We start from the raw sequence: 27,239 nt of genomic DNA on the forward strand, positions 1-27,239 counted from the left end.
GTGAGTTCTCTTATCTGATTTTTCATGCAGATAACGCAGTTTTATGTACTAAATTAGGTTTTCTTCCTAAGGTTGTGTCAGATCGCAACATCAATCAAGAGTGGTTCCTTCCTTGTGTCGTAATCCTCCTTCATCAAAGGAACGTTTACTTCACCATTTGGATGTGGTTCGCGCCTTGAAGTCCTTTCTTCAGGCTACTAAGAAGTTTAGACAATCTTCCTCTTTGTTGTCTATTCGGGAAGCATAAGGGGCAGAAGGTAACTTTGACTTCCCTATCTTTTTGTTTAAGGAGCGTCATCTGCTTAGCTTATGAGACAGCGGGACATCATCCTCCTGAGAGGATAACGGCTCATTCCACTAGAGCAGTGGCTTCCTCTTAGGCCTTTAAGAATGAAGCCTCTATGGATAAGATTTGTAAGGCGACTACCTGGTGCTCCTTACATACTTTTTCTAATTTTTACTAGTTTGATGTTTTTGGAAGGAAAGGAATTTATCTGGTAAGCATACATTGTGTTTTTATTTGGGGCCCTTTAAATTTTGCTCTTTGGGTACTCTGGTGCCTGTCCACCCTTCTTTTGGCTCTTTTTCCTCTTTTTCCTCTTTTTCTCATGAGAGTAGTTACAGCAAGAGCACTAAGAAGGTGTTGGGTTCTATAGGAGGGAGTGCAGTGTGGAAGTAAAGAGCTCTGTCCAGGTGTACTACTTCCCAGACTGGAGAGTGTTAGCTAGTTTTTCCCACTGCACTAAAGTTTTTTTCCTCTTCTCCCTGTTTCTTCTGTTGGTGGTTACCCTTTTCTGGTGTACCACTTTCCTGCTTCTAAGCATTCAGGTGTGGGGGGGGGGGTGTAAGAAGTGGGGCTTAATCCTTTCTATGCATTTTATGTTGGCTGCATTTAAATTTATTCATATACATTTGTGCAAATGTTTAGCAGCCACATATTTATGTAGTTATACCTTAAATCTTTATACTGCATAATCTCTGTGTGAATTACTGTGTTTCCACTTCTTAATATTCTACCCTTTTATTCACTGTCTGTTTTATCATAGGGTGTGAACTGCTATAATATCCTGTGCTGTTCATGTTTGCTGCAATTTGCCGCTAATTGGGCATTTATTATAACGTTACATGTACAGTGTTATCCTATGCTATTAGGGTAGAGACAAATCAATCATTTAAAAAAAAAGTTGGATTTTTTCATACAGGTGGTGAGAATCCACGATCCATTACTTATGGGAATTACCCTTCTCTACCACTAGGAGGAGGCTGCAAAGATTCCCAAACCTCAAGAGCGCTATAAATCCTTCCACCTCAAACATACCTCAGTCTTTACTTTGCTTCCATGGGGGTGGTTGAAGAATGAAGTTGTGCATGTGATCTTCAGAGAAAGGGGTTTTCAGTCTATGTAGAGAACCAGTTTCCCCTCAGAGTGCAATGCTTGTCAGAGTGATGTGTTTGGGGTATGGTTTATGATTCTATGCTTTCACCTCATGGAAAATCTTTTGTAAACCTGCTGTAATCAGTCGCAGGGACGTGTCTTCTGCCTCCCATTATACATTAACAAATATACTCCTATTTCCATAACCTCTGCTGATGTTTCAGTACTGGTTTGGTTGTTTTGCTGCTTGCTTGTGAGTGTCTATTGAATAGTTCTGTTGTAGTCTTACATGCTATGAATTTTTTTTCAAGGCTGCTGTTTTTGAAGCATTTGTCTACTCTCTGTTTCAAACCAGTAGATACTGCTGCAACTGCATGCCTGGTAGGGCTGTTCAGGTAAGTGCTGTACCTCAACACACACACTGCCCAGATGCTATTTAGGTACTCAGTCAGGTACAGGGAACTAACTCTGTTTCAACTCTTAACACACCTTTTTTTGCCTATTTTGCAGGTTCCTGCATACTTTATACTGTTTTAAAACATTACAGACTATACTGATTGGCTTTATTAACTCTCTGGCAGCTCTGTTGAGACTTTTTTTTTTTAGCACCTTTCTGTAATAGGTGTTTGGCCCTTTAAGATATCTGCTGGCATTTTTGTGCACTCAACAGTTTAGTTGTGCACGCTCTAGTTTCGTAGGGGATGTGTGTTTTATTTTTTTTTATGCTTATTTTGCTCAGTACAAAAAGTTTTTTTTTGTTATTTTGCCATTTTCTCTTTTCCCTCCCTCCTGCCGTTAGCTCCCCCCCCCCCTTCCCAAGTCCACAGTCTTTTTCAAATTTACTGAGGCCTACTACAGTCTAAATAAGCAGTGCAGAGTTCTGGGTCTGTATTTCATCCAGTTTGATGCATCTAATTATTGATTTATTTGCTTAAAATGGGTGAGTACTCATGCAAAGGGCTGCCAAGGTGTTTTATTTAGCATTTTCAGTCTGCTGTTTGTTTTCTTCTTTTTTTTTTTTTTGTGCATTAAAACTAATCTTAGAGTGTCAGAGCATTATCTGTATACTGTTTTTACACTGTAATATGGAACAAAAACTGTCCCCACTGTTTTTGTACTATACAAATTTGTTCCAGTACTAGGTTATTTCAAAGCTTTGTATCTCTAAATTGTGCATGCAATCAGCCATAATCTTTTACTTCCTATAAGGAATTTTTTTCTGTGTATGCCTCTCAGGAGCTTAAAATGCTGTGTTCCCTGAATATAAATCCATTATGTATAAGGCTCCGAATAGCTCAGTAAGTAGCATACTGAACTAAGTACCAAAACACATACAAACTCTGCTCAGCAATCACACACATAACCTGATGTGGTTATTCTATTAATGAGTTATATCATATGGACATTGTCATGTAAGGCGGCCAGTTGGTCTTTGCATGCTTATACTAATCTAAACGGTAACATACCTGCCTTAAAGTGAATGTAAACTTTGATGAAATAGTGCCCGTTTTTTAAAAATACTATTAAAAACATGGGCACTTTCATTCATCAAAGTTTACATTGCAGTGGATTTTACAAATACTTACCTTCTCCTAAAAACGCCGGATTGCCGACCCCCCGCCTGCAGATCCTCTGTACTTCGTCAGCAATGATGAAACCGGCTTCCTCTAATCATGGCTCCCCCCCCCCCAGGAGCTTCCATCTGGTGAGGCCATGCCGTGATTGGAGGATGCCGGTTTTGTCATTGTTGTGTAAGTACAGCAGGAAGAAGCAGATGGGGTAATCAGCGATCCAGCGTTTCAGGAGAAGGCAAGTATTTGTAAAATACGCTGCAATGTAAAGTTTGATGAAAGAAAGTGCCCCTGTTTTTAATAGCATTTTTAAAAACCGGGCACTATTTCATCAAAGTGCTTGAGTATAAGATCCCACATGTGATTATCTTGTGGACTTTCACAGAAAATAAAAATGTATTCTTACCTGATAAAAATAATTTATTTTCTCCAACATAGGTGTGTCCGGTCCACGGCGTCATCCTTACTTGTGGGATATTCTCTTCCCCAACAGGAAATGGCAAAGAGCCCAGCAAAGCTGGTCACATGATCCCTCCTAGGCTCCGCCTTCCCCAGTCATTCTCTTTGCCGTTGCACAGGCAACATCTCCACGGAGATGGCTTAGAGTTTTTTGGTGTTTAAATGTAGTTTTATTCTTCAATCAAGAGTTTGTTATTTTAAAATAGTGCTGGTATGTACTATTTACTCTGAAACAGAAAAGAGATGAAGATTTCTGTTTGTATGAGGAAGATGATTTTAGCAACCGTTACTAAAATCGATGGCTGTTTCCACACAGGACTGTTGAGATGAAGTATCTTCAGTTGGGGGAAACAGTGGGCAGACTTTGCTGCTTGAGGTATGACACATTTCTAACAAGACTTGGTAATGCTGGAAGCTGTCATTTTCCCTATGGGATCCGGTAAGCCATTTTCTTAGTTTTAAATATAAGAATAAAGGGCTTCACAAGGGCTTTAAAGACTGGTAGACATTTCTCTGGGCTAAAACGATTACTTTATAAACATATTTAATGGTTTATAACTTTGAAGAGTTATTTTAATCTTGGGAATTGTGTTAAAAAAACGGCAGGCACTGTATTGGACACCTTTTTCACTGGGGGCCTTTTCTAGTCATAGGCAGAGCCTCATTTTCGCGCCACTAGTGCGCAGTTGTTTTTGAGAAGCAAGGCATGCAGATGCATGTGTGAGGAGCTCAGATCCACTGAAAAAGCTTATTGAAGGCGTCATTTGGTATCGTATTCCCCTCTGGGCTTGGTTGGGTCTCAGCAAAGCTGATACCAGGGACTGTATAGGGGTTAAATGTAAAAACGGCTCCGGTTCCGTTATTTTAAGAGTTAAAGCTTTCAAATTTGGTGTGCAATACTTTTAAGGCTTTAAGACACTGTGGTGAACAATTCCTTCATACTTTTTCACATATTCAGTAATAAAGTGTGTTCAGTTTAAAATTTAAAGTGACAGTAACGGTTTTATTTTAAAACGTTTTTTGTGCTTTGTTATCAAGTTTATGCCTATTAACATGTCTGAACCATCAGATAGACGATGTTCTGTATGTTCGGAAGCCAAGGTTCCTCTCCATTTAAATATATGTGATGAATGTGACAAACAAAGTAGGGACAATGATGCCACTGATAATAATGTTGCCCAAAATGATTCCTTAAGTGAGGGGAGTAAGCATGGTACTGCATCATCTCCTTCTATGTCTACACCAGTCTTGCCCACTCAGGAGGTCCCTAGTTCATCTAGTGCGCCAATCCTCCTTACTATGCAACAATTAACGGCTGTAATGGATAATTCTATTAAAAACATTTTAGCCAAAATGCCCACTTATCAGCGAAAGCGCGACTGCTCTGTTTTAGATACTGAAGAGCATGAGAACGCTGATGATAATGGTTCTGACATGCCCTTACACCAGTCTGAAGGGGCCAGGGAGGTTTTGTCTGAGGGAGAAATTTCAGATTCAGGAAAAAATTCTCAACAAGCTGAACCTGACGTTATTACATTCAAATTTAAATTGGAACATCTCCGCGCTCTGCTTAAGGAGGTGTTATCTACTCTGGATGATTGTGACAATTTGGTCATTCCAGAGAAATTATGTAAGATGGACAAGTTCCTAGAGGTCCCGGTGCCCCCCGAAGCTTTTCCTATACCCAAGCGGGTGGCGGACATTGTGAATAAAGAATGGGAAAGGCCCGGCATACCTATTGTCCCTCCCCCTATATTTAAGAAATTATTTCCTATGGTCGACCCCAGGAAGGACTTATGGCAGACAGTCCCCAAGGTCGAGGGGGCGGTTTCTACTCTAAACAAACGCACCACTATCCCTATAGAAGATAGTTGTGCTTTCAAAGATCCTATGGATAAAAAATTAGAGGGTTTGCTTAAAAAGATGTTTGTTCAGCAAGGTTACCTTCTACAACCAATTTCATGCATTGTTCCTGTCACTACAGCAGCGTGTTTCTGGTTCGAAGAACTAGAAAAGTCGCTCAATAAAGCATCTTCTTATGAGGAGGTTATGGACAGAGTTCAAGCACTTAAATTGGCTAACTCTTTTACCTTAGACGCCACTTTGCAATTAGCTAGATTAGCGGCGAAAAATTCAGGTTTTGCTATTGTGGCGCGCAGAGCGCTTTGGCTAATGTCTTGGTCAGCGGATGTGTCCTCCAAGAACAAATTGCTTAACATCCCTTTCAAGGGGAAAACGCTGTTTGGCCCTGACTTGAAAGAGATTATTTCAGACATCACTGGGGGAAAGGGCCACGCCCTTCCTCAGGATAGGTCTTTTAAGGCTAAAAATAAAACGAATTTTCGTCCCTTTCGCAGAAACGGACCAGCCTCAAATTCTACATCCTCTAAGCAAGAGGGTAATTCTTCTCAAACCAAGCCAGCTTGGAGACCGATGCAAGGCTGGAACAAAGGTAAGCAGGTCAAGAAGCCTGCTACCGCTACTAAGACAGCATGAGATGTTGGCCCCCGATCCGGGACCGGATCTGGTGGGGGGCAGACTCTCTCTCTTCGCTCAGGCTTGGGCAAGAGATGTTCAGGATCCTTGGGCGCTAGAAATAGTTTCTCAAGGTTATCTCCTGGAATTCAAGGAACTACCCCCAAGGGGAAGGTTCCACAGGTCTCAATTGTCTTCAGACCAAATAAAAAGACAGGCATTCTTACATTGTGTAGAAGACCTGTTAAAAATGGGAGTGATTCATCCTGTTCCATTAGGAGAACAAGGGATGGGGTTTTACTCCAATCTGTTCATAGTTCCCAAAAAAGAGGGAACATTCAGGCCAATTTTGGATCTCAAGATCCTAAACAAATTTCTCAGGGTTCCATCGTTCAAAATGGAAACCATTCGGACAATTCTTCCTACCATCCAGGAAGGTCAATTCATGACCACGGTGGATTTAAAGGATGCGTATCTACATATTCCTATCCACAAGGAACATCATCGGTTCCTAAGGTTCGCCTTTCTGGACAAGCATTACCAGTTTGTGGCACTTCCATTCGGATTAGCCACTGCTCCAAGAATTTTCACAAAGGTACTAGGGTCCCTTCTAGCGGTGCTAAGGCCAAGGGGCATTGCAGTAGTACCTTACTTGGACGACATACTGATTCAAGCGTCGTCTCTGCCACAAGCAAAGGCTCATACGGACATTGTCCTAGCCTTTCTCAGATCTCACGGGTGGAAAGTGAACGTAGAAAAAAGTTCTCTATTCCCGTCAACAAGAGTTCCCTTCTTGGGAACAATAATAGACTCCTTAGAAATTAAGATTTTTCTGACAGAGGCCAGAAAATCAAAACTTCTAAACTCTTGTCAAGTACTTCATTCTGTTCTTCTTCCTTCCATAGCGCAGTGCATGGAAATAATAGGTTTGATGGTTGCGGCAATGGACATAGTTCCTTTTGCGCAAATTCATCTAAGACCATTACAACTGTGCATGCTCAGACAGTGGAATGGGGATTATACAGACTTGTCCCCGACGATCCAAGTAGATCAGAGAACCAGAGATTCACTCCGTTGGTGGCTGACCCTGGACAACCTGTCACAAGGGATGAGCTTCCGCAGACCAGAGTGGGTCATTGTCACGACCGACGCCAGTCTGGTGGGCTGGGGCGCGGTCTGGGAACCCCTGAAAGCTCAGGGTCTATGGTCTCGGGAAGAATCTCTTCTCCCGATAAACATTCTGGAACTGAGAGCGATATTCAATGCTCTCAAGGCTTGGCCTCAACTAGCAAAGGCCAAATTCATAAGGTTTCAATCAGACAACATGACGACTGTTGCATATATCAACCATCAGGGGGGAACAAGGAGTTCCCTGGCGATGGAAGAAGTGACCAAAGTAATTCAATGGGCGGAGATTCACTCCTGCCACTTGTCTGCAATCCACATCCCAGGAGTGGAAAATTGGGAAGCGGATTTTCTGAGTCGTCAGACATTTCATCCGGGGGAGTGGGAACTCCATCCGGAAATCTTTGCCCAAATAACTCAATTATGGGGCATTCCAGACATGGATCTGATGGCGTCTCGTCAGAACTTCAAGGTTCCTTGCTACGGGTCCAGATCCAGGGATCCCAAGGCGACTCTAGTAGATGCACTAGTAGCGCCCTGGACCTTCAACCTAGCTTATGTATTCCCACCGTTTCCTCTCATTCCCAGGCTGGTAGCCAGGATCAATCAGGAGAGGGCTTCGGTGATCTTGATAGCTCCTGCGTGGCCACGCAGAACTTGGTATGCAGACCTGGTGAATATGTCATCGGCTCCACCATGGAAGCTACCTTTGAGACGGGACCTTCTTGTTCAAGGTCCGTTCGAACATCCGAATCTGGCCTCACTCCAACTGACTGCTTGGAGATTGAACGCTTGATTTTATCAAAGCGTGGGTTCTCAGATTCTGTCATTGATACTCTTATTCAGGCTAGAAAGCCTGTAACTAGAAAAATTTACCATAAAGTATGGAAAAAATATATCTGTTGGTGCGAATCTAAAGGATTCCCATGGAACAAGATAAAAATTCCTAAGATTCTATCCTTTCTACAAGAGGGTTTGGAGAAAGGATTATCTGCAAGTTCTTTGAAGGGACAGATTTCTGCTTTATCTGTTTTACTTCACAAAAAGCTGGCGGCTGTGCCAGATGTTCAAGCTTTTGTTCAGGCTCTGGTTAGAATCAAGCCTGTTTACAAACCTTTGACTCCTCCTTGGAGTCTCAATTTAGTTCTTTCAGTTCTTCAAGGGGTTCCGTTTGAACCCTTACATTCCGTAGATATTAAGTTATTATCTTGGAAAGTTTTGTTTTTGGTTGCAATTTCTTCTGCTAGAAGAGTTTCAGAGTTATCTGCTCTGCAGTGTTCTCCTCCTTATCTGGTGTTCCATGCAGATAAGGTGGTTTTGCGTACTAAACCTGGTTTTCTTCCGAAAGTTGTTTCTAACAAAAATATTAACCAGGAGATGGTTGTGCCTTCTTTGTGTCCGAATCCAGTTTCAAAGAAGGAACGTTTGTTGCACAATTTGGATGTAGTTCGTGCTCTAAAATTCTATTTAGAGGCTACAAAGGATTTCAGACAAACATCTTCCTTGTTTGTTGTTTATTCTGGTACAAGGAGAGGTCAAAAAGCAACTTCTACCTCTCTCTCTTTTTGGCTTAAAAGCATCATCCGATTGGCTTATGAGACTGCCGGACGGCAGCCTCCTGAAAGAATCACAGCTCACTCCACTAGGGCTGTGGCTTCCACATGGGCCTTCAAGAACGAGGCTTCTGTTGATCAGATATGTAAGGCAGCGACTTGGTCTTCACTGCACACTTTTACCAAATTTTACAAATTTGATACTTTTGCTTCTTCGGAGGCTGTTTTTGGGAGAAAGGTTTTGCAAGCTGTGGTGCCTTCCATCTAGGTGACCTGATTTGCTCCCTCCCATCATCCGTGTCCTAAAGCTTTGGTATTGGTTCCCACAAGTAAGGATGACGCCGTGGACCGGACACACCTATGTTGGAGAAAACAGAATTTATGCTTACCTGATAAATTACTTTCTCCAACGGTGTGTCCGGTCCACGGCCCGCCCTGGTTTTTTAATCAGGTCTGATGAATTATTTTCTCTAACTACAGTCACCACGGTATCATATGATTTCTCCTATGCATATTCCTCCTTTACGTCGGTCGAATGACTGGGGAAGGCGGAGCCTAGGAGGGATCATGTGACCAGCTTTGCTGGGCTCTTTGCCATTTCCTGTTGGGGAAGATAATATCCCACAAGTAAGGATGACCCCGTGGACCGGACACACCGTTGGAGAAAGTAATTTATCAGGTAAGCATAAATTCTGTTTCTTTCATGTAATTAGCAAGAGTCCATGAGCTAGTGACGTATGGGATATACATTCCTACCAGGAGGGGCAAAGTTTCCCAAACCTTAAAATGCCTATAAATACACCCCTCACCACACCCACAAATCAGTTTTACAAACTTTGCCTCCTATGGAGGTGGTGAAGTAAGTTTGTGCTAGATTCTACGTTGATATGCGCTCCGCAGCAGTTTGGAGCCCGGTTTTCCTCTCAGCGTGCAGTCAATGTCAGAGGGATGTGAGGAGAGTATTGCCTATTTGAATGCAATGATCTCCTTCTACGGGGTCTATTTCATAGGTTCTCTGTTATCGGTCGTAGAGATTCATCTCTTACCTCCCTTTTCAGATCGACGATATACTCTTATATATATATACCATTACCTCTGCTGATTTTCGTTTCAGTACTGGTTTGGCTTTCTACAACATGTAGATGAGTGTCCTGGGGTAAGTAAGTCTTATTTTCTGACACACTCTAAGCTATGGTTGGGCACTTTTTTATAAAGTTCTAAATATATGTATTCAAACATTTATTTGCCTTGACTCAGGATGTTCAACATTCCTTATTTTCAGACAGTCAGTTTCATATTTGGGATAATGTATTTGAATCAATCATTTTTTCTTACCTTAAAAAATTTGACTTTTTCCCTGTGGGCTGTTAGGCTCGCGGGGGCTGAAAATGCTTCATTTTATTGCGTCATTCTTGGCGCAGACTTTTTTGGCGCAAATTTTTTTTTCTGTTTCCGGCGTCATACGTGTCGCCGGAAGTTGCGTCATTTTTGACGTTCTTTTGCGTCAAAAGTGTCGGCGTTCCGGATGTGGCGTCATTTTTGGCGCCAAAAGCATTTAGGCGCCAAATAATGTGGGCGTCTTATTTGGCGCTAAAAAAATATGGGCGTCACTTTTGTCTCCACATTATTTAAGTCTCATTATTTATTGCTTCTGGTTGCTAGAAGCTTGTTCACTGGCATTTTTTTCCCATTCCTGAAACTGTCATTTAAGGAATTTGATCAATTTTGCTTTATATGTTGTTTTTTCTATTACATATTGCAAGATGTTCCACGTTGCAACTGAGTCAGAAGATACTTCAGGAAAATCGCTGCCCGGTGCTGGAGCTACCAAAGCTAAGTGTATCATTTTTGGTATCTGTTCTTTCAGCTGTTGTTTGTATTAAATGTCATGACAAACTTGTTAATGCAGATAAAATTTCCTTTAGTACTGTTACATTACCTGTTGCTGTTCCGTCAACATCTAATACTCAGAGTGTTCCTGATAACATAAGAGATTTTGTTTCTAAATCCATTAAGAAGGCTATGTCTGTTATTTCTCCTTCTAGTATACATAAAAGTCTTTTAAAACTTCTCTTTTTTCAGATGAATTTTTAAATGAACATCATCATTCTGATACTGATAATGGTTCTTCTGGTTCAGAGGTTTCTGTCTCAGAGGTTGATGCTGATAAATCTTTGTATTTGTTCAAGATGGAATTTATTCGTTCTTTATTTAAAGAAGTATTAATTGCATTAGAAATAGAGGATTCTGGTCCTCTTGATACTAAAACTAAACGTTTAAATAAGGTTTTTAAATCTCCTGTAGTTATTCCAGAAGTGTTTCCTGTCCCTGATGCTATTTCTGAAGTAATTTCCAGGGAATGGAATAATTTGGGTAATTCATTTACTCCTTTTAAAACGTTTTAAGCAATTATATCCTGTGCCATCTGACAGATTAGAGTTTGGGACAAAATCCCTAAGGTTAATGGGGCTGTCTCTACTCCTGCTATATTTTTAGCGGATGTTGCTGCAGCTTCAACTTTTTGGTTAGAAGCTTTAGCGCAACAAGTAACAGATCATAATTCTCATAGCATTATTATTATTCTATAACATGCTAATTATTTTATTTGTGATGCCATCTTTGATATCATTAGAGTTGATGTCAGGTATATGTCTCTAACTATTTTAGCTAGAAGAGCTTTATGGCTTAAAACTTGGAATGCTGATATGTCTTCTAAGTCAACTTTGCTATCCCTTTCTTTCCAGGGTAATAAATTATTCGGTTCTCAGTTGGATTCTTTTATCTCAACTGTTACTGGAGGGAAGGGAACTTTTTTACCACAGGATAAAAAATCTAAGGTAAATTTAGGTCTAATAATCGTTTTCGTTCCTTTCATCACAACAAGGAACAAAAGCCTGATCCTTCATCCTCAGGAGCGGTATCAGTTTGGAAACCATCTTCAGTTTGGAATATATCCAAGCCTTATAGAAACCCAAAGCCAGCTCCTAAGTCCCCATGAAGGTGCGGCCCTCATTCCAGCTCAGCTGGTATGGGGCAGTTTACGTTTTTTTTCAAAGAAATTTGGATCAATTCCGTTCACAATCTCTGGTTTCAGAACATTGTTTCAGAAGGGTACAGAATTGGCTTCAAGTTAAGGCCTCCTGCGAAGAGATTTTTTTCTTTCCCGTGACCCAGTAAACCCAGCAAAGGCTCAAGCATTTCTGAAATGTGTTTCAGATCTAGAGTTGGCTGGAGTAATTATGCCAGTTCCAGTTCTGGAACAGGGGCTGGGGTTTTATTCTATCTCTTCATTGTAACAAAGAAGGTCTATTCCTTCAGACCAGTTCCGGATCTATCAATATTGAATCGTTATGTAAGGATACCAACATTCAAGATGGTAACTGTAAGGACTATCCTGCCTTTTGTTCAGCAAGGGCATTATATGTCTACAATAGATTTACAGGATGCATTTCTGCATATTCCGATTCATCCAGATCACTTTTAGTTTCTGAGATTCTCTTTTCTAGACAAGCATTACCAGTTTGTGGCTCTACCGTTTGGCCTAGCATCAGCACCAAGAATTTTTACAAAGGTTCTCGGTGCCCTTCTGTTTGTAATCAGAGAACAGGGTATTGGTATTTCCTTATTTGGACGATATCTTGGTACTTGCTCAGTCTTCACATTTAGCAGAATCTCATACGAATCGACTTGTGTTGTTTCTTCAAGATCATGGTTGGAGGATCAATTTACCAAAAAGTTCATTGATTCCTCAGACAAGGGTAACCTTTTTAGGTTTCCAGATAGATTCAGTGTCCGTGACTCTGTCTTTGTCAGACAAGAGAAGTCTAACATTGATATCAGCTTGTCAAAACCTTCAGTCACAATCATTCCCTTTGGTAGCCTTATGCATGGAAATTTTAGGTCTTATGACTGCTGCATCGGACGCGATCTCCTTTGCTCGTTTTCACATGCGACCTCTTCAGCTCTGTATGCTGAACCAATGGTGCAGGGATTACACAAAGATATCTCAATTAATATCTTTAAAACCGATTGTACGACACTCTCTGACGTGGTGGACAGATCACCATCGTTTAGTTCAGGGGGCTTCTTTTGTTCTTCTGACCTGGACTGTAATTTCACAGATGCAAGTCTTACAGGTTGGGGAGCTGTGTGGGGGTCTCTGACGGCACAAGGGGTTTGGGAATCTCAGGGGGTGAGATTACCGATCAATATTTTGGAACTCCGTGCAATTTTCAGAGCTCTTCAGTCTTGGCCTCTTCTGAAGAGAGAGTCGTTCATTTGTTTTCAGACAGACAATGTCACAACTGTGGCATACATCAATCATCAAGGAGGGACTCACAGTCCTCTGGCTATGAAAGAAGTATCTCGAATTCTGGTTTGGGCGAAATCCAGCTCCTGTCTAATCTCTGCGGTTCATTTCCCAGGTATAGACAATTGGGAAGCGGATTATCTCAGTCGCCAAACGTTGCATCCGGGCGAATGGTCTCTTCACCCAGAGGTATTTCTTCAGATTGTTCAAATGTGGGAACTTCCAGAAATAGATCTGATGGCTTCTCATCTAAACAAGAAACTTCCCAGGTATCTGTTCAGATCCCGGGATCCTCAGGCGGAGGCAGTGAATGCATTATCACTTCCTTGGAAGTATCATCCTGCCTATATCTCTCCACCTCTAGTTCTTCTTCCAAGAGTAATCTCCAAGATTCTGAAGGAATGCTCGTTTGTTCTGCTGGTAGCTCCAGCATGGACGGATCTTGTTCGGATGGCCTCTTGCCAACCGTGGGCTCTTCCGTTAAGACCAGACCTTCTGTCGCAAGGTCCTTTTTTTCCATCAGGATCTCAAATCTTTAAATTTAATGGTATGGAGATTGAACGCTTGATTCTTGGTCAAAGAGGTTTATCTGACTCTGTGATTAATACTATGTTACAGGCTCGTAAATCTGTATCTAGAGAGATATATTATAGAGTCTGGAAGACTTATATTTCTTGGTGTCTTCTCATCATTTTTCCTGGCATTCTTTTAGAATTCCGAGAATTTTACAGTTTCTTCAGGATGGTTTAGATAAAGGTTTGTCCGCAAGTTTCTTGACAGGACAAATCTCTGCCCTTTCTGTTCTTTTTCACAGAAAGATTGCTAATCTTCCTGATATTCATTGTTTTGTACAAGACTTGGTTCGTATAAAACCTGTCATTAAGTCAATTTCTCCTCCTTGGAGTTTGAATTTGGTTCTGGGGGCTCTTCTAGCTCCTCCTTTTGAACCATGCATTCATTGGACATTAAACTTCTTTCTTGGAAAGTTTTGTTTCTTTTGGCCATCTCTTCTGCCAGAAGAGTCTCTGAATTATCTGCTCTTTCTTGTGAGTCTCCTTTTCTGATTTTTCATCAGGATAAGGCGGTGTTGCGAACTTCTTTTGAATTTTTACCTAAGGTTGTGTATTCTAACAACATTAGTAGAGAAATTGTGGTTCCTTCATTATGTCCTAATCCTAAGAATTCTAAGGAGAAATCATTGCATTCTTTGGATGTTGTTAGAGCTTTGAAATATTATGTTGAAGCTACTAAGTCTTTCCGAAAGACTTCTAGTCTATTTTTCATCTTTTCTGGTTCTAGAAAAGGCCAGAAAATTTCTGCCATTTCTTTGGCATCTTGGCTGAAATCTTTAATTCATCATGCCTATGTCGAGTCGGGTAAAACTCCGCCTCAAAGGATTACAGCTCATTCTACTAGGTCAGTTTTTACTTCCTGGGCGTTTAGGAATGAAGCTTCGGTTGATCAGATTTGCAAAGCAGCAACTTGGTCCTCTTTGCATACTTTTACTAAATTCTACCATTTTGATGTGTTTTCTTCTTCTGAAGCAGTTTTTGGTAGAAAAGTACTTCAGGCAGCGGTTTCAGTTTGAATCTTCTGCTTATGTTTTCATTAAACTTTATTTTGGGTGTGGATTATTTTCAGCAGGAATTGGCTGTCTTTATTTTATCCCTCCCTCTCTAGTGACTCTTGCGTGGAAAGATCCACATCTTGGGTAGTCATTATCCCATACGTCACTAGCTCATGGACTCTTGCTAATTACATGAAAGAAAACATAATTTATGTAAGAACTTACCTGATAAATTCATTTCTTTCTTATAAGCAAGAGTCCATGAGGCCCACCCTTTTTTGTGGTGGTTATGATTTTTTTGTATAAAGCACAATTATTCCAATTCCTTATTTTTTATGCTTTCGCACTTTTTTCTTATCACCCCACTTCTTGGCTATTCGTTAAACTGATTTGTGGGTGTGGTGAGGGGTGTATTTATAGGCATTTTAAGGTTTGGGAAACTTTGCCCCTCCTGGTAGGAATGTATATCCCATACGTCAGTAGCTCATGGACTCTTGCTAATATGAAAGAAATGAATTTATCAGGTAAGTTCTTACATAAATTATGTTTTTGTGCTGGTGAGAGTCTACTAGCTCAGCCCTTGTTATTCTATACAGTTGGCAGCAGATCATGTTGTTTTTTTTGTTTTTTTAAATTTTAAATTCTTTATTGAAACGTTTACGATACAGTCATAATAAGGAACATCAGTTGTTAAAGTTACATGAGCAATAATCATAATCAATAAGTTGTATATGTTGGTAAGACACACTAAGCATAAACCACAGTATGCAGTAAGAGAACTGAGCTCTCAAAATTCCCAGCAAAATATAGTGTCCTTCAACATAATAGGGAAATAACATCAGTATTCAATATTAACGTATAATTATGACAGTGTGATATTCATAGAACAACAAATAAGTAACAGACATTTCAGTGTTAACTCACAAGTAGTAAATATATTTCAACAAGATAGACCGCTCTGTGAGTTAGTCTATATTTAGGTCTCAACCATAGACAATATTTCCGAATGGGACTGAGAAGAAGAGAGGAAAGAAAGATGAGGAGTGTAGTAGAGAGATAGACGAAGAGAGAGGGGAATAGAAGAGACAAAAAAAAAAAAAAAAAGGGGGGGGGGGGGAGAGGGGGAAAGGGGAAATGGGTGGTGGGCAGGGGGACGGGGAAAAAGGGGCAAGGGGTTACCATTAAAAGGGCAGGTAGATGGTGGGAAATGACTCATAATCTTAGGGACCAGGAGGGTTGAGCCATGGGGTCTTGAGGCCCCAAGGCTTATTGGCTTAAACAGAGGTTGTGGAGGCCACTAAGCCTAAGAAGCGCTAAGCAGGGCTGTACTCCCAAATCAAGGTGTGTTGATCTTCGGTACTATGAACATGAGACACATAGGCTTCCATTGATTTGAGATATTTTAAGGTTTCCACAATTTGGTCCCAACCTGGGGAAGCCAATTGTAGCCACATCCTAGCGATAGATAGTTTGAGCGCGAGGAATAAGTAAACACAGAACATTTTCTGTGGGACCGGTAGTTTAGAAGGCATAATGTGGAACAAGGCCACACTTGGTGTAGATGGTGTTAGAATACCTTTCGTGTTGCAATACTGAATTGCCTTTTTCCATAATGGAGCAACAACTGGACATGACCACCAGATGTGAGCCGGTGTGCCCAAGGCATCACAGCCTCTCCAGCATTTTGGGGAGTTGGTGTGCGAGATTTTAAATAAGCGGACCGGCGTCAGATGCCATTGCAAGAGTACTTTGAGAAACAATTCATACAGAGTGACACAGTGCACTGTTTTTCTGGTTAGTTGAGTCGCTAAGTGCCATACTTGTGGATCATGGGTTATGTTTAGGGAGGATTCCCAACACTTTATCGGTAAGGATTTTAGAAAAATTGGAGAGCGCAGTATGTCCTGGTAAGACGACGAGAGCAATTTCTTAAACGAGAGTTTGAGATCCCATTTCGTCTCCCATTTGGTTTTAGGACGTAGCGGGTCTTTATCAAAGCCCCAAGATTTGAGGAAACTCCTTAGTCTCCAGAACTCAAAATGGAGGGGGAGCGGTGGATTATATTTCCGGAGAAAAGCCTGGTAAGAGAGTAGTTGGGTCCCTTCATATAGGTCAGAGACATTTGTGATACCCAGATCCTCCCAAAGGAGTGGATGGGTGTCTGGTAAGGCAAGAAGGAGGCTCTTTATCTTATGAGACGGGGACGGATGAGGCGCAATTGTGGATAGGTTATGAATCTTATCCCAGAATTTTAAATTAGTAGTTACTATAGGGAAGAGGGAAGCCTGCTCCAGTTCTGCCCATCGACTAAAAGCCGGTGAGCCCCACAGCGTCACATGCGAAAGACGAGCAGCTTCGTGGTAGTAGAGAACGTTGGGGGCAGCTGCCCCCCCTGCAGGTATAGGCTGTTGTAAGGTGCTAGTGGCAATTCTGGGAACTTTATTTCGCCAAATGAATTTATTGCATTGTTGTTGAAATTGTCGGATGAGGGACTTAGATATCGGGATAGGCAGGGATCTGAAGAGGTATGTTAACTTGGGCAGGAGGCCCATCTTAAATGCAGCTATGCGCCCCAACCACGACAAGGAGGGAACATTCCATGCTTCCGTGGCTTTTGCTATTTCGGACAGCAAAGGGGAAAAATTTAGAGAAAGAATAGTAGGAATACTATGTGACAGAAAAACGCCTAAATGTCTAACGTGTGAGGTGGACCAACGAAATTTATATTTCCTTTTTAATTCAGTCAGTGTTCCCTCAGAGACATGTATAGCATAAGCTTCCATTTTGGAGACATTGAGCTTATAATAGCTAATTGAGGCAAACTTCTCCAATAGAGCAAAGAGGTGCGGTAGAGAGCCAATAGGATCTGAAAGTAATATTGTCAGGTCATCAGCAAATAAGGCTGTTGTTTGAGTGGTATGATATATGTCCACTCCCTTTATATGGGGGTTCATCCTAATGGCAGCAGCTAGCGGTTCCATCACAAGAGCAAAAATGAGCGGCGACAATGGACAGCCTTGTCTCGTTCCATTCGTGATCCCAAAGGGATCAGAACAGAACCCAAGTCCTCGAACTGTAGCCGAAGGGCTGGAGTACAGAGCCGCTATAGATGTGATAAAAGAAGTCGGCAAGCCAAACTTCCCTAGGACTGCAAACATATATTCCCAATTCACCCTGTCGAAGGCCTTTTCTGCGTCCAGCGACGTGAGCAGTAAAATATATGTTTAATAATCTCCTAGTGTTGTCGGGCCCCTGACGACCCTTGACAAAGCCCACCTGATCACAATGTATCAGAGTTGGTAGCAAGGAGTTAAGACGTGTAGCTAAGATTTTTGCATATAACTTGATATCTAAGTTCAACAAGGAGATTGGCCGATAACTGGAACATTCCGTGGGGTCCTTTCCTTGCTTAGGTAATGTAATAATCGTGGCCTGCAAAAATTCGGCCGGGAAGGTACCGCAAGAACTTGCCTTAGAAAAAACCCGCAACAGAGGTGGGACAAGCTGCGCCTGGAATTTCTTATAAAAGAGATCCGAGAAGCCGTCCGGCCCTGGTGATTTAAGGGCTTTAAGAGAGAGAATGGCGGTTTTAATCTCAGCACCAGAAATAGGGGACAGTAGTGCCTCTGCTTGGGGATCACTCGTCACCGGGAGATCCAGCTTAGATAGGAAATCATTAATACTGTTTAGAGTAGGAGGTGGGGTCGCTTTATCTTTAGATAGATTATAAAGGGACATATAATAATTTGCAAAAGCCGTCCCTATCTCGCGCGGATGAGTGACGTGTTTACCTCCCGTTTTCAGAGAGTGTATACGAGCCGCCGCCGTACGCTGGCGCAACCGATTGGCTAGAAGCCTGTCCGCTTTGTTGCCTTTATAATAAAAAATCTCTAAGTCTAAGAAGCCTGGTCGCCGACCTCTCCGTTTCCAATTGGACTATTTTCGCCTTAATAGCCACTAGCTGCTTGTACAGACGTGGTGTTGGGTCATTTTTGTGTTCAATAGTGAGGTTACGGAGAGATATCATTAATTGAGCCAGAGATTTACCTCTATTCTTTTTTTGTGCCGCTGCAATTTTCATAAAAGACCCTCTCACATATGCCTTTAATGATGCCCATAGGGTAAAATCGTCCACTTCTCCATTATCGTTAATTTGGAGAAACTCAGTGATATCTCTAGATATACAAGTTACTGAATTAGGATCCGAAAAAATAGATGGTGAAAGACGCCATGTTGGTATACGCTGTAGTTCCAAAGGAGATTTAAGAATGAGATGTACAGGGTCGTGATCTGACCAGGGGCATTGAGAGATCCATGATCTGGAAATGCAGTCCAAGAGTCCTGGTTCACAGAAGAAAAAATCTATCCGTGAATAAGAGTGATGGACCGACGAAAAATATGTGTAATCCCGTGAGGTCGAATTGAGAGCCCGCCACACATCAAACAGATTAAATTGACACATGAGATTTTTGAATTTGTATGATAAGTCCACCACAGCCTTATCGCATTTGCGGGTCTTATCCATTTTTTTGTCCGAAAAAGGGTCCCAAACAGAATTGAAGTCCCCTGCAAGAAGAAGGGAGCCCTGTCGTAAACTATCTAATTTATGTAAGAACTTACGTAGCGTCGAAATATGCTGTTTATTAGGCCCATAGTAAGATGCTAGTGAATAGATCACTCCATCTAATTTACAGAGGAGGATTAGATACCTGCCTTGCTGGTCCGTTTCCATATGAATGGGTTCATATGCTATATCCTTATGGATAAGGATAGCAACCCCTCTCGATTTTTGTGAAAAACTCGATGTCTCCACCACAGGGAATAACTTAGATCGTAAAGGAACTTTCATGTCTTTTAGCCAGTGGGTCTCTTGAAGAAAGACCAAGTGGGCTCTGCTCTTATATAGAGAACGCAACAACATACTTCTTTTGGTCGGGGAGTTCAGCCCCCTGGTATTCTGGGTAACACAAGTGTATGGCATGATGCCAAGTGTCGGGTGAATTTAATGGTAACTAGAATGTAGGGTTGGGAAGAGGAAAAGAGCGGGAAGAGGGAGTAAAGGAGAGGGGAGGAAGGAGGAGAGAAGAGAGGAGAAAAAAAAAAAAGAGAGAGAAAAGGAGAAGAAACTAAGTTAAAAGAAAAGAAAAAAGAAAAGCTCCCAGGAGAACAACAATATCACAATAGAGACCTTATGTGGGAGTCATAACCTAATGTCTCAAAACAAAGTTGTGCGGTATATAAAATAGATAACCACCTTGATAGCCTCTGAATATGAAATTCAGAGTACCTTAAAGGGGGGGGGGGAGGACCTTATGCCACCGTGACTTGGTAGTCGATCAAAGGTGGGTTATATAACGTGCCGTACAGGAGATGTTAAGAAAGAGGGGGGGGAAACCACATTTGAATTTGCATCTATAGGAGAGGGAAAGGAGAAAGGAAAAAAAAAAAAAAAAAGGGGAAGGAGAAAAAGGGAAAGGGGGGGGGGGGAGAGGATAGTACCTCCAATCAGCTAGCAGGCACGTAGAGGAAAGTAGTGTATAGCACTCCAATTAAAGATTAAAAAAAGAGAAGTGCAATGTTCATACATAAAATCACAGATAGGACTATGAGGATGTATAACTAGACATATTTAGGGTTAGCTCATCCAGGACACAACTAAACCTTATCTAAACTTTACAAGACTTTAAGTGAGTGTTTCTATATTTAAGCAAAACAGTCATTAATAACAGACAGGCAGTGATTGAAACAATAATTAGCAAAATGGTGATAGATAGTGGAACACACCCATAGGGCAAACCCATCTAGGTCGCAGCCAGACCAAATCAAGGTCTTAAAAGCCCCCGGATGTGTTCCCCCATAATAAAGTAAAGTATGGAGCAATAACAATCATACAGTATCATAAGGACATCAAACACATATAAAACAGAACTTTTACATTTTCTCAACTTAAAAAACATATTTAGGTACTGGGAGAGAACAAAAAAAAATAAAACAAAATAGTATATTCGATCTGCTAGTGGGCATGGAGAGTGATGTAGTGTAAAGCACTGCAATTAAAACTATACAGAGAAAAAATGCAGTTCACAAGAATTGAGCAATAGAATAAAACATATTAAACATGTAACTAAACACATTTAAGGCTAACTCGTCAAGAACATAACTAAACAGTATCAGGACTACACCGGCCCCTAAATGTGTATCCCTGTATTTTAAGCAGAACATTTGGTAGTAACGATTAAACAACACCAAAAACAGTGATTAGTGATATATAGCTAAACTCATGTATAGGGTAAACTCATCTAGGCCACAGCTGGACTGTATCGAAATCTTATATACCCCTACATGTGTTTCTCTATAATAAGGTAGAACACTAGACCATAGCAGTTATGCAGAAGCAAGAGGACATCAAAGGCACACTAAACGGAGCTTCTACATCTTCCCAAGTGTAAAAACATATCTATGTACTGAGAGTGAGAAAAAAAAAAAAAAATATATATATATATAAAACCACATATTACAGCCTAGCTGCAGCATGGAATTATTCAGAGGTGCCTGAAATAAAGATAGGTTAGTACACATATTACCCTACAGACAGTCCATATTCAGTCTCCATCTGCGTCCTGCCCAGAACCAGAAGGGTCTGTGCTAGCTGAAGTCCCCAGAGCAGAGGAGGCCCAAGGCAAAGCTGATGGATTCAAAGAGTTTCTCAATGGGCAGTCATTAGAGACTGGAGCGTCCCATTGTTTCATAAGCCGTTGGCTCTGGTCTAGAGTAGTGACAATATGCTGTTGATTGTCCTTGTGAACTATGATTCTGGTGGGGTGGCCCCATCGATACTTGATATCATGGGTCCTCAGGAACTTAGTGAAGTCTCTGTATAATTTCCTCTGCTGGAGTGTGTGATAAGAAAGATCTGCGAACACATTAATATCTTGGAATTTGGTTGGAAGGGTAGGCCTGGCAAGGGATGCTCGAACTAACTTTTCTTTGTATGTGAAAAAGTGCAGTCTTACAATGACATCCCTTGGCTTGTCAGATGACAGATTTCTGGGTCGTAGCGCTCTGTGAGCTCTATCAATAAGGCCTTCGGTCGCATCAGCAGGACGAGCAAGAAACTCAAAAAGCTCTGTTAAAAAAGGAGTAAGATCCCCAGAGGCTATGCTTTCTGGAATACCTCTCAGCCGCAAGTTATTTCGACGAGAGCGGTCCTCCATGTCCGCTAGTTTATCCTCCAAGGAGATCATCTGCTCTGCTAGACTTTGGGCATATGCTAGAACGTTAGCCTGGTCTACAGCCATGTCTTCTTGCTTCCTCTCCACAGTATCAACTCTTTCTGAGGTTGAATTGAGATCTCTACGAAGGTCTGCTAGAGAAGCAGTAACCTGAGACTGAAAAGCTGAATGATGGGCGGCCAGTAAGGATTTGAGTGAATCCAAGATGAAAGTAGGAGTCACTGTAGTAGGCGCTGCCTCTTGGAGTGCTTGAAAAGTTGAGGCCACAGTGTCCCCTTCCATTTGGGACATATTTGAATCCTCTTGTTGGTCATCTGGGGATGAGGGGGATATAGTATGGAAATGGTCCGCTACTGTCCTTTTGGGCCCAGCCGCTAGTGCCTTAGACTTCCTTTTATTTAGATGCGCCATGTGTGCAGACTTCTTTTGAGCAACAGAGAAGGGCTAGCAATTAGAATTATTGGTTTACTGTTTCTCTCGCACCACTCTGCCCCACTCCTCTTTCAATACAGCTAGGCTGCAGCAGTAGATAGAGTTGCAAAAAATAAAAAGGAAAACAAACAGTAAAAAGAAAAAAGAAAAATTATGCTCAGTGGTTCACATTACCCCCCTCCCTTGGCATTAGCACATTAGCACCTCATTTGTATGCGTTATCCAGGGTAATAGTTCAGCTACCAGTAGCAATTTCTAACATAGATGAAGCACATGTAAAACACCAGCGCTAATCAGCCAAAAAATAAAATATTTGCCTATAATACTGTCTGTACTATATAACAGACTCCCAGTTTTGGAGATAAGGTGAGGAGGAGCTGTTTAAGTGTAAGGTGGAGAATTTTAGAATGCAGGATAAATGCAGTTGTGGCCTAAATAGTTGGGCTCACATGTGATCAATGGCTTGCAGAGTTTGCGTTATTTAATATAGGCCCCAAACCGGTTCAAAATAATTTGGGACCGTGGTAGCTCCAAGTGTGGGTCAAAGTCCCTTCAAGACTCCTCAATGGTTATATTGTTGTAGCAGCTGGAAACCACACTAGCAACCTGGACAGTTGTAACCTGGCTTTAGCCTGTCTCCTTCTTCATATGTCCATCTACTTTAGTCAGTCCAGGGTGACCCCCTTATGTGTACAGGTCTCCACCCAGTAAATATTAGAGTGAGGAGAGTGTTTTTATTTAACTGTATATCCACGTGGCTGTTTGTCTTGCGGTGTCTCACTGTCCCCAGTATAAAAAGCCTTGCTGTGTAACAGGTGTCTGAGTCACAAAATCTCCAGCGTTAAATAAGGGGGGTAAATACCTCTGCACCCGGTTTGCCAAGCGTTATGGGTAAAGGAACAGCTATCCCCTATAATGCTGCGCAGTGGTGTATAGCGGGAGGCTGAAAATGGCGGCTTTCACGCCACAACACACAAGATATCTAATATGGTCCCAAACAATGCGCCTCCTCTAAGACTTGTGCGTTGTGTGATCTGGCAGAGAAGTTGCTAAATGTTAGTAAAAAGGGGCCTCAGTCGCTTCAATAAGCGATTACTCACATGTGCAGATGACAAGCAGTGTTGAGAAGAGCCGCCTCTGTTTTGTCCTCACATCCAAGTTTGCCCCTGTCGGTATTAGCACATCTGAGCTCCGGAGCGGATCCCCGACCCTCCGGAGCTAGATCAGCTGTTAGATGTAGTCGGCGGTGTAGCCGCAACTTATGTGCTCAGCTTGCGTACCCAGATCTAATCCGTGGAGCGCTGGGGCACCTGCAGGAGTTAGGTTACGATCTGGTCCGGACTTGTCTTGAAGTCACCTGATTTACGGTATGGTCATCGGAGTCCCAAACCTGGAGGGCTGACCTTGTTCCCTTGCCTTATGTACTCCACTTGCGGTCAGAATAGGCAAATATAGAGCGGTTTTGAAAGCAAATTAAGAAATTTAAGAAGGAGCTCTGTAGTATGGCGACTGCTCTGTGTGACGGTTAACTCCGCCCCCCCCAGCAGAACATGTTTTGAACTTCATTTGCCCTGCTTTTCTTGCTTTCGGGAGTGTGGGAGGGATTAAAGCTCTATGTAGCAGTGTTTTGCCTCGTTCTAGTATACTGGAGTGTACTCATCACACGTGATGATATTGTGTACTTTTGGCATCATGAAAGAAATTGGTTTATCAAGCAAGTCTATATTTTTATTTTAGTTTACTATATCCTAAAAGAATGATGTTCATAAATTGGACATGATTAACCAAGCTTCTCATGGCAGTGTAGTCTCATCTAGTAATCACAAAACCTACATTCCACTTTCAACCTTAGACGCCTTGTACATTTTCATCGGGGAGTTGGATTTGTATATCTCTGGAATTTGTTATATGCTCAATATTCATTATATTATCAGCATCCCAGTTCACCCTATGTGCCCCTTTTAATCTGTGTAATCGTCTCAGCTGGTTACTCAGTTATTCAAAGTGAAACCAGAAATGTGCATTTGCAAGTTTCAATTGTGAATAGAATTGTTACAGTTTGGGCGATTTAATTTAAAACCCATATGCACTTATGCACATTTAAATTTATAACAATTGCTCTGTCTTTTCAAATTCTGCTTTTGCAATAGTTAAAAAATGGACAGGGGCTGCATTCTTATTACAGCATTATAATAAGAACATTTAGGACAGTAACTAGCGCTTCAGTGATAATGTCACTAAAGCACTTATAAGATGCGCCTAGGATGGATGTTATAAAAAGATAAATTATTATAGGTGGAATAATTGATATGGGAGCTCTAAAAATAGAATTGGTACATATATCAAATAGCAACGTCAATATAGTAACATTAATATTAAAACATCAATGTAATGGCATTCAAGGTGATAAAAAAAACAACAACAATACCAACTGTGCAGTCAGGGTATGTATTCTCTAATGCAAAGTCCAGGAATACACAGTAAGTAATTCCAACAGCTGACAGATAGACAGCAGTAATCCAAGCAAGTGTAGGCCGCTCCTCCAGGGTGTTGTGCCGCAACACAGATGACAAATCTAGGAAGGAAAAGATAGAGGGCGCCACATAGTGCAGATCATAAAAATAGATGAAGGCAATGATTGGATCACAAGAATCCTACTCACACAGTATAAGGCACCAATGTGCAGTATGCAAATGCAGAAGCAACCGTGATATAAATCACTGGGCTTCTATAAGAGGCGCTAAAAATATTAAAACATAGACACAATATGATATATGAAAAACCCTGTATGTGCAAATAAAAATGTTACACAATAGAACAATACACAATAAAATGAATGATTACATAGTTTGGACAAGCCAGATATATTAAGTCCAACAAGTATCCTCAGACGTCCCAAAAACTTGATAGGCCGCTCTCCGTCGTCACCCAAGGGGATGATGTACTTCTATGATGTAAAAACAAAAACAGAGGCGCCACATGTGTAGGTCAAAAAAGATAAATAAATCCAAATAGCAGCAGATTAAGGGTACTCACAAAATTGGCGGCACTCTATTGTGCCAACAGAAGCAGGCTGGTATTCTACAGCAAACCAGCTGGCTGTATGGAGGGTCCCCACCGGATGTGTGCAGTGTTGGAGTTTTTCTGCCTGCAGGGCTTCTGAATAATACCCAATGGCAATCCTTCCCTTCAACTGGAACTGCAGGTGGAGTGGAGAGATGGGCTGAGATGCCCTAAGGTTACTGCAACATTATAAAGGAATCACAGTTGTACAATATGTTCTGCCAAATGTTTGTCCAGAACATTTGGCAGAACATATTGTACAACTGTGATTCCTTTTGTGCCTGCTTCTGTTGGCACAATAGAGTGCCGCCAATTTTGTGAGTACCCTTAATCTGCTGCTATTTGGCTTTATTTATCTTTTTTGACCTACACATGTGGCGCCTCTGTTTTTGTTTTTACATCATAGAATGTGCAGTATGCGCAGTCCGGAACCACACGTCGTCCGGTAGACCTCCTTTGGAATATGTCGTCAGATGAAGTTCCTCGTCTCACCAGGGAGAGTCCATGGAAGCCCAAAGGAAGGTGTAGTGGGAGCAAATCAGTGTCAAGGAAGGATCTTTGGTGTGATCTTCCTTGACATTGATTTGCTCCCACTACACCTTCCTTTGGGCTTCCCTGGACTCTCCCTGGTGAGACGAGGAACTTCATCTGACGACATATTCCAAAGGAGGTCTACCGGACGACGTGTGGTTCCGGACTGCGCATACTGCACATTTGTGCCTTATACTGTGTGAGTAGGATTCTTGTGATCCAATCGTTGCCTTCATCTATTTTTATGATCTGCACTATGTGGCGCCCTCTATCTTTTCCTTCCAAGAACATTTTAGGAGCTCCTTTGTTGCACATTATTATTTCATGTCCATAATATTAATCTCTGATTATTGCCTTGTTGTTCTGAATGTATTTCTATTTTTTTTATAGACATATTGGACATGTAGGATGGGATCCAAACACAGGTTTTGATGTGAGTAAACTTGTTTTTGTTGTTGTTCTTTTTTGGATTAAAGGTGCAAAAAGAAAATGCTGTGATGTTATAACATTTTATTATTGCACTCTTGCATATATAAATAGTTGTTTAAGCCCTGCAAAGAGGTTAAAGGGGCATTAAACTTCTTGGCACAACTACTCTGAAATAGTTGCTACTCACTGTGCTATTGCTTTTCCTCCTTTTGGAGCAGTTCTCTTTAAAGCTGTATTCCTATTTGAAAAGTTGTCCAATGGTTAAGCTCCACCTTGTTGTACTTAGGGCTGCCATCTTGGAGCACAGGCATTCTCACACACTGTGACTGAAGTAGTGTGCATTTACATATCAATGCGGTTGTAAAATTTTTGACAGCTATATTATGTTCTACAGGTTAAGGTGCACAATACAGAGCTTTACATTTTTACAGTGGTTGCATTGCTCTATATTTTTTGTGAGTGCATTTTAAAGTATATTTTGTGTAATTATTATACTGTATACAAAATGCACACATTTTCAGCTCAATGTTACATGCACACTAACTCCAAGCAAAAGCTACAGCTGTCAAAAAGTGTGCAATATCTATTGATTTGTGAGTGTGCACTGCCTCTGTCACAGGCTGTGAGAATACCTTAGCTCCAAAATGGTGGCGTCTTTTGTATAAACAGGCGGAGCTTCAGTAACTGTAACTATTAAAGGGACAGTCTAGTTAAAATTAAACTTTCATGATTCCAGTAGAGCATGCAATTGTAAACAACTTTACAATTTAATTTTATCATCAAATTTGCTTTGTTCTATTGGTATTCTTTGTGGAAAGCTAAACCTAGGTAGGCTCATATGCTCATTTCTAAGCCATTTAACTGCCTCATCTCAGTGCATATTGACAGTTTTTTTACAGTTAGACACTGCTAGTTCATGTGTGTCATATAGATAACATTGTGTTAACTCCCACTGAGTTATTTATGAGTCCTCAATGATTGGCTAAAATTCAAGTCTGTGAAAAGAACTGAAATAAGGGGATAGTCTGCAGAAGCTTAGAAGCAAGGTAACCACAGAGGTAAAAAGTGTATTAAAATACCTGTGTTGGTTATGCAAAACTGGGGAATGGGTAATAAAG

General features: G+C 41.3%; 1 protein-coding gene across 2 annotated transcripts in view; it reads left to right on the top strand.

The window, feature by feature from the left end:
- WASL (WASP like actin nucleation promoting factor) overlaps nt 1–27,239 on the top strand; it is a 503,517-nt gene that overhangs the window by 314,890 nt on the left and 161,388 nt on the right. For both annotated transcript variants that reach the window (XM_053716658.1, XM_053716659.1), the window contains one exon: nt 26,083–26,125. In XM_053716658.1, the coding sequence (XP_053572633.1) occupies nt 26,083–26,125 (43 nt within the window). The remainder of the gene's footprint in view (nt 1–26,082; nt 26,126–27,239) is intronic.

The sequence above is a fragment of the Bombina bombina genome, chromosome 6 (assembly GCF_027579735.1).
Source record: "Bombina bombina isolate aBomBom1 chromosome 6, aBomBom1.pri, whole genome shotgun sequence".
NCBI lineage: Eukaryota > Metazoa > Chordata > Amphibia > Anura > Bombinatoridae > Bombina > Bombina bombina.